Consider the following 13,157-nt stretch of genomic DNA (forward strand, 5'->3'; position numbering starts at 1 on the left):
CCACTCCTGCTAGGTCTGTCTCTGCACACTGAGAATTGAACTTCCAAAAATATCACGGCATCTTCTGCTGCAGTAAGAAATCTTAAACATCTGCCTTCAGCCTCCAAACCTTTGTTTGGAAATTTTCCCTGATGATTTTCCTCTGCGTGTCAGTTTTTCAAGCTTTTCTTCAAGTCAGAATGCTGCTTCAAATTTTTCTGGCAGGATTTTAGTTTTTCTGTGCATTTTTTGCTAGGTTTCAGATTTTTGATTGCTGCCACCATGTTGTAGGATGCTTAACATCATTTGGCAAGTTCCAACAAAGTCTTTGTAGTCTTAAGTTAACTGTATGTCTTTATTAACCAGAATAACTACATACATAAAAAAAATGAAGGGATCACGGTAATGAGTGTGCTTGCTTTTGCACACAGCTCTGTTCAACACTAAACTGATCCCAAAGTATGGGCCGTACGCTCTTTCATCACTACGTAGTTGGTACTGTATTCAGTCCTATGTTATCCCCATATGTTACAGATCATTATACAACAAGGAGCGGCAAAGGTTAGTCAGGCAGGCTCTGGAAAAGTGTTGGGCGATGGTGGTGGTTGGTGAGGGCAAGGGCAATGCCAAAGAGACAGCCATTTCTGCTGGGGGGGTGGGATCTGTCCCGTCATTGAATAAATTGTATGTAATCAAGAGGGGTTTGCCCTCAAACCTGCAGGAGGCCACTAGGTTTCAGGCAGTTTCCACACACTGTGGCAGGCCCAATTGGCCTCTAGGAAAAAGGGCCATCCAACATCTTCTTGGCTGCTGGCAAAAATGGGCACACAACCTTTGCCCTTCCTCCTGATTTTTCAAACCTCCCTACCACGAATACCATTCCTGCAGAGACCATAAATATGGCTGTGGAGTCAAAAATCATGTGTAGCCCTCAAGTTGGATTACAGGGCAGGGGAAAATTGGTCCAGGATGTATAGATGCAATTCACTTGTCATTTTAAAGTCAAATATTGTGTCCTTCGATAATACTTATAGAAAATCTTCCAGTAAATTAGGAGACAGAGAAGTAAATTTGGTTGGATCATAGGAGGCAGTATCTAGGTGAAAGAGCGCTAATACAGCTTACCATGTTTAATTAGGTATTTTCCAATTTTTATTATAATATAAACACTGAAAGAAGAACATTTACTGAAAATACCTCAGAAAATCAATCATGGCCTAAATCTACTTTTACTGATCACTGTATTATTGGAAATTGTCAGATAACATTGCAAAAGTTCTGGCAAATTAAAAGGGTGAACATGATCAAACAAGCAAATAAAAAGGATGAATATGTAATATTCCTGTTTATTGTGACTTGAGACCACAAATACAGTAGTTGAATGCATTGTTTAAAAGAAGGAACATTGCTATATGAATAAATAACCAACAATAACAGCAACTCAGCAAAATAATAATAACAGTAATAACTACGAAAACAGGAGCACTAGTAAAACAGGTCTTGTTTATAAGTCACCCTCTTGCAGGCTGAAAAAGCTTTAAATCATAGAGTCATAGAATCCCTACAGTGTAGAAGGAGACCATTCGACCCATCAAGCCTGCATCGACTCTCTAACATATCATTCTACCCAGGCCCTATCCCTGTGACCCCACATTTTTATCCTGCTAATCCCCTTAACCTACGTGCTGGGGCACCAGAGGCAATTAAGGATGGCCAATCAACCTAACCCACAAATCTTTGGAGTGTGAGAGGAAACCGAAGCATCAGGAGATCTAGATGAAACAATCCAGATGAGATTTCAGCCCTCTACCTAACAACAATTCTGCTGGAGAGTGTCTAGTTGTGGATTGTGGTGTGATACAATACTGGAATAAAAATCTTGAGAGCTTTGTACTCACCTGCCATTCCCGTCAATCCCTCGATCAAACCATTCAAAGACGGATGAAACAGCACAGTACACAGATGACATATACAATTCTTTTGCATGAATTCTTTAAATAACTCATTTGTAAACAAAGTGCTGTCATCCAAAAGAAGTGAAGCAGGTCAACTATGAGCTACAAAAATGTGATGTAGCTTCTCAATTGTCACAGCAGCTGTAATATTACTTATTATATGTGCTTCCAACAATTTTGAATGTGCATCTACGACCATCAAAAATATGTGGTTCATGAAAGATCTCACAAGGTCCACATACAATCTGGGCCATTGTCTATTAGGCCAGTCCCAAAGTTGAAGTGGGACAGGTGGCACCATGTTTCTGATTCATCTGATATATCACCTTGTCCTTCAAGTCCAAATCCATATTAGGTCACCAAACATATGACCTGGCTAGACTTTTCATTCTAGAAGCACCCAGGATGAATTTCATCCATGACTTGCAAATCACTGGGGGCAGAACGACCATTCTTGACCCCTGCAGTATGCACTATGCTTCACATAAAGTTTCAACTCATCATCTCCCACGATAGTTGGCCTTCCTTGCATCAGAAATCTTTTAACTGGCGACAGAACAGGATCTCAGTCTGTCCATTGCTTAATCTGCTTTGCACTTATTAGAGAACATGCAAGTCCCTCAAGTTTAAAAACTGTCTTGGGAGGACACAATATCTTGGATAGCAAATCTAGTAAAGGGAGACGACTCAATGCGTCTGCATTTGTGCTTTTTCCCTACTCTGTTTATTGATAAGCTGACAATATAAGTGTCCAGCATTGTATTCTTGCTGAGGTCATTTTGACTCACTGAAAAGACTCATCAATAGCTTGAGGTCAGTACATATGGCGAATGAATGACCATAGAGGTATTGATGGAATCTTTTCACTGCAAAAAAGAAAGGTAGACCCTCTTTGTCCTACTGTGAATATTCCTTTTCAGCCTTTGTCAGTGTCCTACACGCAAAACTGATGGGTTTTTTGAACTTGTTCTCCAATAAATGCCAAAGCATCACTCCTCACTAGAGGGCAAGGAAGGAATCACACAACAGGATAAGTTCCCTGTCTGGATCAAAATGGATTGGCAGATTAGCCAATTGCAGCAATGCTTTCACATACTCGAAAGCCTCCTTCTACGTGGACTCTCATTTCCATCTGTTTTCTTTGTAAACGAGTAGGCACAGTGGAGCCAACACTGTAGACAGGTCTGGTAAAAACTTACCATAATAGTTTAACAAGCCCAGATATGACCCAAGTTCAGCCATGGTCCTGGGCTCCAGTCCTTCCTTAATGGTTTGCGTTTTCCCCTCCAAAGAAGATAAGCCTTGTGCAGTGATTCTACGGCCTTAGATACTCTACACTTTGTGCCTGGGAAACACACTTGCTCCTCTTCAGAAGCAGCATTGCCTCTAAAACCTTTTTAAAGTTTGATCCAGATTGCTGAGCTGTCCTCCTTAGTCTTCCCCATAATTAAAATGTCATGCAAGTAGACTGCAACCAGTGGCACAGTGTCAGCTCTGCCTATTCACTGCACAAGGGACCCAAGTTTGATTTTGGCTTTCGGTTATTGTCTGACAGGAGTTTGAACGTCCCCCCTGTGTCTGTGTAGGTTTCCTCTGGGTGCTCCAGTTTCCTCTCAAAAATGTGTAGGTTAGGTGGATTGGCCATGTTAAATTGTCCCTTCTTGTCCAAAGATGTGTAAATTAGGTGGATTAGCCATGGTAAATGTGCAGGGTTACAGGGATAGGGCAGAGGAGAGGACCTGGAAGGATGCACTTTCGCAGAGCTGGTGCAGATTTGATGGGCCAAATGCTGCACTGTAGGGATTCTATGGTTCTGTAAACCTGATGAATGCTTTGCAACAGATTGTCCATAGTCCTTTGAAAGATTGCCAGACTGGAGGATACCCTAAAAACCAAACAATTGTATTTGAACAGTTCTTTATGCATGTTAATGGTCACATACTGCTTCACATCTTCCTCTGGCAAGAGTTAATTAACTAGCTCACGTTCAGTTTTGAAAACATCTTGTCTTCCTCAAGAATTGAAAAAAAATCTTCCATCTGAGATAATGGATGAGCATCTAACTTAGAAACCTGGTCGTCACCACATAGGTACGCTGTACCATCATTTTTATGGACAAGAATGATTGGAACTGCCCCACGAGAAAACTGAATAGGCTCAATGATTCCAATCCTTTGCAGGCATTGCAACTCCTCCTCCACTTACCTTTTGACATAGGGCATGGTCCTGGGCATGAAGTAAGGGCATCCTGAACAACTTCACAGTAGTACTATGGAATATACCCAGTTCACTCTTCAATCGTCCAGGTACTTCTTGACAACATCATCGGTTGCCCTTGTGTGCTTGATCTCACCCCACTTTAATGGAATTTTGCTGAGCCAGTCACGTCCTAGCAAACTCAGCCCTATCCCTTTGAGCATGAGACGTGCCTTTGTTTCTTGACTGTTACATGCAATATGGACTTCCAATGCCCCAAGCAAAGGTGTGAACTATCCGATGATTAATCACTGTCATTGTAAAGGCTGGTGCTCAGTTAGAATCCCACGTTGACTTGTAGGTCTGTTCACTAATTACAGACATGGAGCCTCCTGTGTCCATCTCCATCTTGATGTGCTTACCATCAATCATCAATGTAGTAAAAATAGGCTCTGCTTGTGCCTCATTCACATTAAACATGCTGTACATTTGCTCCACCGCCTGCTCACAGCTATCTAGGTGATGCGTCGCTGATTGAGGCTGCTTTGAATTTAAATTTTCTTGTTCAGTCTTGCAGACTAAAAAAGCCTGAGAAGTCTACACATGCTCAGAACCCTCAACTGATGCCAGAAAAACAGTTACATAGGAGAAAGACATAAGAACACTCTGTATCAAAATGACACTCTCACCAAACATTTTCAAATTAATTTGCATAACATGGGCTCTTCGGCATGATCAGTTCCCATGAAATATTCAGAGTCAAAATGTTAATTCTTTGCATAAACAGGTTAAACAATTATGATTTTCAGTACTAAATAGATTTATGAAGTACGACCAAAAGTGTCTCTTTTGACCTACTATGCCAACTAAGAAAACAATTTAGTATTTACCTTTTTTAAGTTTACGTACTGCTAGCATACGATGGTTAAAGGAGAGTTCCCAGATTCGCAATGTTTTGTCATCACTTACAGTTGCACAGATGGGAAGATTAGGATGAGCTGCAAGGCCCCAAACCTCCCCTTCCATATGACCCTAATTGGATTAAAAAAAACTGTTTACTGCACATTATTTATAATCAAAATATTGAAAGCAGAAAGACAAATTAAAATCAGATTTAAATTGGATAAATATATATATTTATTATATTTTTGCTAATCTACATACATAAAAGATACCTACTTCAGCTGAATTGATATTGGAAAGATTAACTGATGAAATTTGTTATTTTAACCCTCAGCCTGTTACATATTTGCATTCAAACAATTTTTCAAATTATAAGCAGCAATTTGTTCTATATCAAAATTATTCTTAATCTAACGATCTAAACACCTACATAATTCCAATATAAAAATATTTGTCTCAATTTGCATCTATTGCATGTTGCTTCCAATGCTTGGTATGCTTATAGTCCTGCATCTAATGACCTCCTTCTGTTCCTTCACTGTCACACTATGCCAACCTACTTTCAGTTCAGTTCAGTCAGATAAATTTGCTGAAACAGTTTTCAGCTTCAGTTCTAAATTATATTTTAACAAAAAAATTAGGATAGAGAGGCAATATAAACCAAATACTGCAATTTTAAAAGGAATACACCAGCGGATACAAGTAGACAGAAATCCCTAATTACAGTTCATATTTGGTAAATTCATTTCTAACACTGACTCAAATTTTATGGACTCTTCTGCTAATGAGGGCACAGCCAACAAGAGGCTCTTTTCAGCCCTCAGAGCACCTTTGCACAGATCTAGGAGGTCCCTGTGAAGATCTGCACCACCTTTGGAAGCAGCTGAGGACATCACTAATTTTGGCATCACAGGCACCACATATATGCAAATTATACTTTTTGCAGTTGCGGAATTACCATATATAACCATTAACCAAATGGGATAATTAACTGTTCAACAGCAACTGCTCAGCACCTCTCCTCTGTGGCTAGGCCACAATGCCAGTTTCCTTTTGAGGTCAAGGTGGCACCCAAGTTATACAAGTACCTGCCAATTATTACATCGCCCTGATCCAAGAACTTGGGAATGGGTCACTGGTACATTTTGCACTCCTATCACTGATGTATTCCCCTTGAATCCAAAGCTCCACCTGATATGTAATAATTATTAAAATAAATTGATCCAACAAATTCAAGTGCAATAAATCACATTCAGGAGAGAGTAGCAATCGCTTGTAAATCTTTTAAATATGACTAACACCCAGAGGAAAATTACCCCACAATGTCCATCATTTCAAAACAGCTATTAAAAAAATAAAATGCTGGACTATATTGCTAAATAATCAAGTTAAGCTCTGAAGTATTGAGTATACTGCACTATACTGTTTTCTAGTCATGCTATGCTTTGAATTCTTTATTTTATTGGATAGCAAAGAGATTATTACCTGAACCAGCAGGGTGATAGGTCCACTTTTATCTATTTCAAGTATTTCACCGTTCTTGGTTCCTACAAGTATATGGCCATGTCCCAGTGTAATGGCACGTAATGAAGGGTTGTCTTCCAGAAGTAAACCTGAAAAGACACCATAGAATCATACAGGTTTCTGCATAAGAGTAACCCATGTCACCCATTGTCTCTGGGCCAGACCGATCTACTGTATTCCTGTTTCTTTATTCATTTCCTATATCATTTTATACTTTCATTCATCAAATGTTTAACTGATATCCTTTTAAATGTTCTGACTGATACATTACTATAAATGGCTGCTGCTCTCAATTTTTGCAAATCTTTGCATAAAAATATTGTCTAACTTTTTTTACAGTTCAAATTCATTTTGTGTTGTTTTATGCAAAGCTGAATGCTTTTGTTAACTTTATTTTAAGTTTTACGATTTCCCCATTTGTGTACCAAAAAAGGGTAAGTTCGCCAAGTTTGGTAAGCTCACCAGGTGATAAACACTAACTTTAGTACTGAACACAGTGTTGCTTGATTACATGAAATAGGGCAAAAGAGTAACACTGGCTTGGATTTTGCGATGGTGGTATTGTTAGTGTTCACCATATGTGAAAATATGTAAAATATTTTCTTAATGGGGAGAGATGAGGAGCTATAGATGAGCAAAGGGGTTTAAATACCCCTTTACACAGCTTGTGCACATATACAAAAGTAATCATAAATTCTAACAGTTTACCTTTATTTCAAGGAATTTGGAATACAAAAGTGAGGAAATTATATTTGAACTGTCGAGTTATGCTTAGTCATGCTCAGATCCCACTTAGATTGAGTGCTGCATTCAGTGAACCTCAGGAACGATGTATTGGTGATGGAAAGGTACAGTGCAGATTTTCCAAAATGATATCACAGTTTAAAGGATAACATAATGAGAATAGATTGCATAAACATGGTAGTATTGAACCTGAATTGTCAGGTGTTGTCTTCAATTCCATGGGCAGGATCACTTAAACAAAGGAGTTGTGCATCTATTCCATTTGGGATGTTCCTTCGACAGGAATCCTGTCAGTGGTCAGAAGCTTTGGAGCATGATCAAGGGTTGCTGGGGAGGGTCAACAGGGCAGAACATTTCAATATTTTGTTTCAGATTACACATCTGCTGTGGGTTTCCTTTCCCTGACCACAAGAAAGTTAGAACTGATGGATTGTCTAACAAAAAACAGCAAGCTATGTTCATACAGCACCTTTAGCATAGTAAAATGTCCCAAGGTGCTTCATGAGGGTTATCAAACAAAATCTAATGCCAAGCCACACAAGATATTAAGGCAGGTGACAGGGCAGGCGACAGGGCAGGCTTCAAGGAGTGCCTTAATGGAGGAAAAAGAGGCTTATGGGAGAGGGGGGGATGGAATTCTGGAGATTAGGGATTTGGCAGCTGAAGACATGGTGAAGTAAATAAAACTACCGTTACTCAAGAAATTAAGTTATGCATGGTGACATATTGGTTAGCACTACTGCCTCACAGAGCCAGGGACCTGGGTTTGATTCCCAGCTTGGGTCATTATCAGTGCGGGGTCTGCACATTTTGTGTCTGCATGGGTTTCCTCTGAGTGCTCTGGTTTCTTCCTACAGTCCAAAAGACATGCTGATTAGATGCATTGGCCATGCTAAATTCTCCTTCAGTGTACCGTACAGGCAACGGAGTGTGGCGACTAGGGGATTTTCACAAAAACTTCATTGCAATGTTAATGTAAGCCTACTTGTGATACTAATTAATAAATTTAAACTTAATTATGCAGGTTTATACCTGAAGCAGGCTATTTGGCCCAACCAGTCCATGTTGGCATTTATGTTCATTCAAACCTCCTTCCACCTTCACACATCTAAATCTATAATAGTAACACAACATTCCCTTTTCCCACATATATGTTTGAATGGCCTCTCCTTAAATAAATACATCTATATAATTTGCTTCAATCACTCCCTGTGGTAGCAAGTATTACTTAACCGTGGCCCATTATAGACCAGCAAGCACAGAAGTGATGAGCGAATGGGACTTGATGTGAGTAAGGACAGTGCAACAGATTTTGTTTGTCTTTGAGTTTTTAATAAAGGGTAGAACATGGGAGCCATCACGTGCATTGGAATAGTTAAGTCTAGAGGTAACAAAAACATGGATGAGGGTTTCAGCTGATGAGCTGAGGCAGGAGTGGAGTCAAGCAGGTGGAAAAAGATATTCTTAGTGATGGTGCAGAAAAATGGTCAGAAGCCATCTCACGAGCAAAAATGGCACTTATGTTGCAAATAGTCCAGTTCATACTCAGACTTTTGCGAAAAAGGAATAGAGTTGGTGCTAGAGAGTGGAGTTTGTGGCAAGGCCTGATGATAATGACTTTGGTCTTCCCAATATTTAATTGGATGAAATTTCTGCTTGCTTACACTGCACATCAGGCCAGCAGTTTGTCAATTTATAGACAGTGGTGGGAAACAAGAAAGGTGATGGTGAGGTAGACTTGGGTATTGTCAGTGTAAATGCAGAAACCAACAGTAACCCAGAGGATGTCACCAAGAGAAGCAGGTACATATGAAATAGGAGGGGGCTAAGGATAGATCCTTGGAGGTTAGCAGAGTAGGAAAAACATTCCATCAGTCAGTGTTTTAATGATCTCACTTTGCAAAGGATTTGGCATTACAGGAATCTTGCACCAAACTGAATTTTGAGACATTGGTTAGGAAGAACCAAATTCCACTCTCCTGCAGTCCAACTTGCACTGTTGATTGGCTCCTCCAAACTTATATATTTCAGAGCCCACATTTAAAGTAAGAAACATGAGAAATAGAAACAATAGTTAATCACCAAACAACAAGATCTAAGATCAGCCATGATTTTATTGAATACTGAAATAGGTTTGAAGGTCTGTTTGGCTTACTTCTGCTTCCAATTTATTTTTCTTACTATATAAATGTACACAAAATTTAATCATTTTCTGTTATGGCAGAGCTCCGAATTGCCTCTAGAATCAATGGTGAAAGTTAAACTATTGGAGGCAGATTCTGGTTCTGCCAAATCTCTGAATCTTTTTATTTTAAAACGCTGACTGTGTACCTCTTGTGTAAACCCCTTGGATTGTGCAACCATCTATATAAAAATATCAAGGTCGACAGAAGGTACATGAAATTTAGTTAAGCTACTGTTAAGATGTACCTTTTGAGCCAGGTGATAGGGCTGCTCTCTTGATAGCATATGTCTTTAAACATCTTTCAAATATATCATCCCAGAGTTCAACAATACCATCTTTGCCACCTGTTACAAATCCCTTAAAAAAATAATTATAGTGATGAGCAGATTAAAGTACATTTTCAGTTTATATGAAATGTATCAAATGATCCATGAGAAAAATCTGTAATGTTAGTCCTTCATTCTTATTGGAATAAACTAAAAGAAGAGGACAGGAAGTTTCCTGCAATTAGTATGGCAATTTATTCAAACAATTCCAGAAGCTGAACGTTATAATGAATTGCACAGAGTGCTTATGTCCAATTTGTATACAATGTGGCTGCAAAATTCAGTATACTTTCAGTGCTACAGGTGCCATTTTATATCTGCACCATGTGTACATTTTTTTCTGATGTGGGCCATGCAGGTGCCATTTTGGGCAGGTTGGTAGCAATGCTGGTAGAAGCATGTGTTAGAAAGCAGAGGTGGATCCCCCCACTGAGAACTAACATGTAACCACTCAAAGAAGAGTACCTCATCTCATAATCTGTAAGTGTGTGTGAAGCGGCGTGGTCTGCTCTTCAGCAACTTTTAGTGGTTAAATCAAAATAACTCCCTGACACTCTCTCTAAAGTCAACAAGTAACAATTTATTTATCTAACTAACAGTGAACAAGTTAACTAAACTATTAACAAACCAAATAATACACAATTTTAATGGTATGCTGTTCAAATAAATACAATTCCCACTCATTAATAAAAGGAGAATTTAGTTACTGTTGAAATTACAACTAGGTTTTGTCTCTACTGGAATATTCTCAGCCTTCTCTGTTGATACTTCTGTATAGAACTTTTTTCTTCCTTGGTACCTTCTATTATGACACAGAGGATAATACCCTTTAGTTTACGTTGTAATCTGCTACAATTATTTGGGAAAGTGTTATCTGTTCTTAATTATTGGTCAGAGGTTCATTAATATAACGGCCTGACACTCGCTGTAAGTGAAGAATTAACAAGCTATTTTATTTAAACCACCAGAAACTTTTAACTAAACAAGTAAAACATTAACTAAGGCGCAATTCGACTGAAATGTTGTTCAAAATAAAGACAAGAGCCATTCAATATTAAAGCATTAATAACAGAATCTTAGTCACTCTCAAAGAAATGGTACAACCAAACTTGATAGAATTCGAAAGCTTTTTGGAGTTCTTCTATTGTTGTCCACTATCTGTAACATCCTTCTGACTCAGTATCCTTTGGTTAGATAGCTGGATAATTCTCTTGAGATATTTAAGCTGACAGAGCGGAGTGCTGCTCTAGCAAGGAATGCTGGCTGTTTCACTGGCTGCTGGAGATGTTCTTCCAAGATGTTCTCTCTTGAAATAGCTGTTGCTTTTGCCTTTATGCCTGTGAGACCCCGTACTTTTCTTACACTAAGATTGGTTTGATGCTGTCAACACTACCAAATTCAATTCTCAATAATTGAGTGTCTTCTTTAAACGCAACAGCTAACACAAATGCAAAAATCTGCAGAATTGGTTACCAAGACAACCCTGAAGCTTTTGGTCTGAAACAAATGTTACCATTTGTGTACTCTGTATATCTGCATTTTAAACATTCCAACATTGAACACAAAAACAGCCTTTTTAAGAGACCACTCGCTTTTTTTACAATTCTTTTACATCTTTAACAACATTTTTTACAAACATTGTTACAACTCAACTTCATAACACCTCCTACCCTATGAAAAAAATGAACAATCAACATGAAAAGATGGCTTCACTTTTTTCTCTTGCTTTGGCGTAAGAAATTTTTAATTATTTCGCAAGTCTGTACAAGAGATTTAGTTCTTTTAGACTCTTCCTTGAACAGAGTCCTAATGATCTCTTCCTTTTTGGCATGCAGACATTCTTCACAATGCTTATGAGCCTCCTTGATCCTGCAAGTTTCAGCTTGGTCAGCCAGTAGCTTCTTATGAGCTTTGTCCTACTTCAGTTTGTGAAGATGCTGCATCCAGACATGCATATCCTTGAAGACATTACGCTTCATCTTCAGATACAGGCTGTGATACATGTGGTGATCGATCTCCTTGGACTTCCTGTGTCTGCAATGCGGATGCCTCAGATTTCTCATTTTCCTCATCCAAGCTAGTTTCTACTGCACGTGAGCATTATCTGTACTCTTTCACTTACCAATGCTCACATGCTGGCGCTTCCTGAGTGTAAGAACGTTCTTCCTGCATTGAGCACGTGAATGTACAGTAAAAGGCTTGCGGCTAATTAGACCATCTTTCATTAATTTTCTGATCCGTTTTACAAGAATTGTCAAACTCATTTGTTTTATGGTAGCTGCTTTCCTTCAGTCCCCACTTGTCCGCCCTCCACTGCCAGAACTGCACTAATCAAACCATTCTGGCAGCAGGCCCTGGCACACTTGCAAACTTCTCCCGGCACACTAGTGTGCCACAACACAGTGGTTGTGAACCATTGGGCAAAGAGAGATGAAGAGGGTGAGAAAGTGCTTTCAGTAGGAGGCAATAGTCATGCAAAATCATCCGAGAGCAATTTTTCTCCATCAACCTCAGTGTGGAACAGGCAGTAGAGTTTGTGCTTCACTAAATAAGTCTCCTACATTGGAATCCACCACCTATTGCAGGCAGACCTTTAGCCTTGAGGCAGGATGAAGATGCCACTGTCAGTTATTGTTAAGGTACTGTGGCCATCAGCTTCTTTGCATTAGACTCCTTCCACACTGAAAGTATTCAACATCTTGCAGTTCATCATCCAGTGTTGTACAAGGAAATGACTGATGCAGCTTGTGTGAAGACAGGAAAATACATTGCTTATTTCTCTTCGGAAAGAAAGACAGAGTGAATGTGACTTTGCCAGAATAGTGAATTTCCTCACAGTGCCATTGGTTACTCACACACTGCTTTGCAGTAGCATATCTAAATTCAAACATGTATCACAATCGTAAAAGGTTTTACTCCAACGTGCTGTTGGTATGCAACTATACTCAAGACATTATACAGTTAAATGCCCATTATCCTGGAATAGTCTTGATGTCTTTATTTTCTTCCAGTCCACTGAACCACCTGAAGAGACTATAGGGTGGCTACAGAAGAATGAGGGCTATCTATTGACCACCTGGTTCATGATTCTGGTGCATAACACATTTATAGAGGAATGGATAGCGCTCATATAATGAGAGCCATGCTGCCACCTGAAATGTAATTGAACAGACTGTCAGGGTACTTAAGCAACACTTCAGCTGCCTAGACTGCTCTCAAGGAACCTTATAGTATTCTAGAGACCACATGATAATTCATTGTAGTTTGCTGCACCTGCACAAGTTCACCACGATGAGGGCACAACCCTTACCCTCAGGATTACATTGGGCAGCTGAGGAGGAGGAG

At 39.3% G+C, this 13,157-nt stretch overlaps 1 protein-coding gene and 1 pseudogene across 10 annotated transcripts in view; both read right to left on the reverse strand.

Moving 5' to 3' along the window:
- Nucleotides 1–13,157, reverse strand: part of LOC145350939 (echinoderm microtubule-associated protein-like 6) — a 394,618-nt gene that overhangs the window by 170,642 nt on the left and 210,819 nt on the right. For all 10 annotated transcript variants that reach the window (XR_013888268.1, XM_080200440.1, XM_080200441.1 and 7 more), the window contains 3 exons: nt 9,732–9,843; nt 6,519–6,646; nt 5,021–5,162 (listed from right to left, as the gene is read on the reverse strand). Coding sequence is in view for 9 of the 10 variants with exons in the window: in XM_080200440.1 (XP_080056566.1) it covers nt 5,021–5,162; nt 6,519–6,646; nt 9,732–9,843 (382 nt within the window). In the remaining variant the exon portion in view is untranslated. The remainder of the gene's footprint in view (nt 1–5,020; nt 5,163–6,518; nt 6,647–9,731; nt 9,844–13,157) is intronic.
- Nucleotides 10,377–12,417, reverse strand: LOC145350941 (large ribosomal subunit protein eL19 pseudogene; annotated as a pseudogene).

The sequence above is a fragment of the Carcharhinus amblyrhynchos genome, chromosome 12 (genome assembly GCF_965287045.1).
Source record: "Carcharhinus amblyrhynchos chromosome 12, sCarAmb.v2.hapA, whole genome shotgun sequence".
Lineage (NCBI taxonomy): Eukaryota > Metazoa > Chordata > Chondrichthyes > Carcharhiniformes > Carcharhinidae > Carcharhinus > Carcharhinus amblyrhynchos.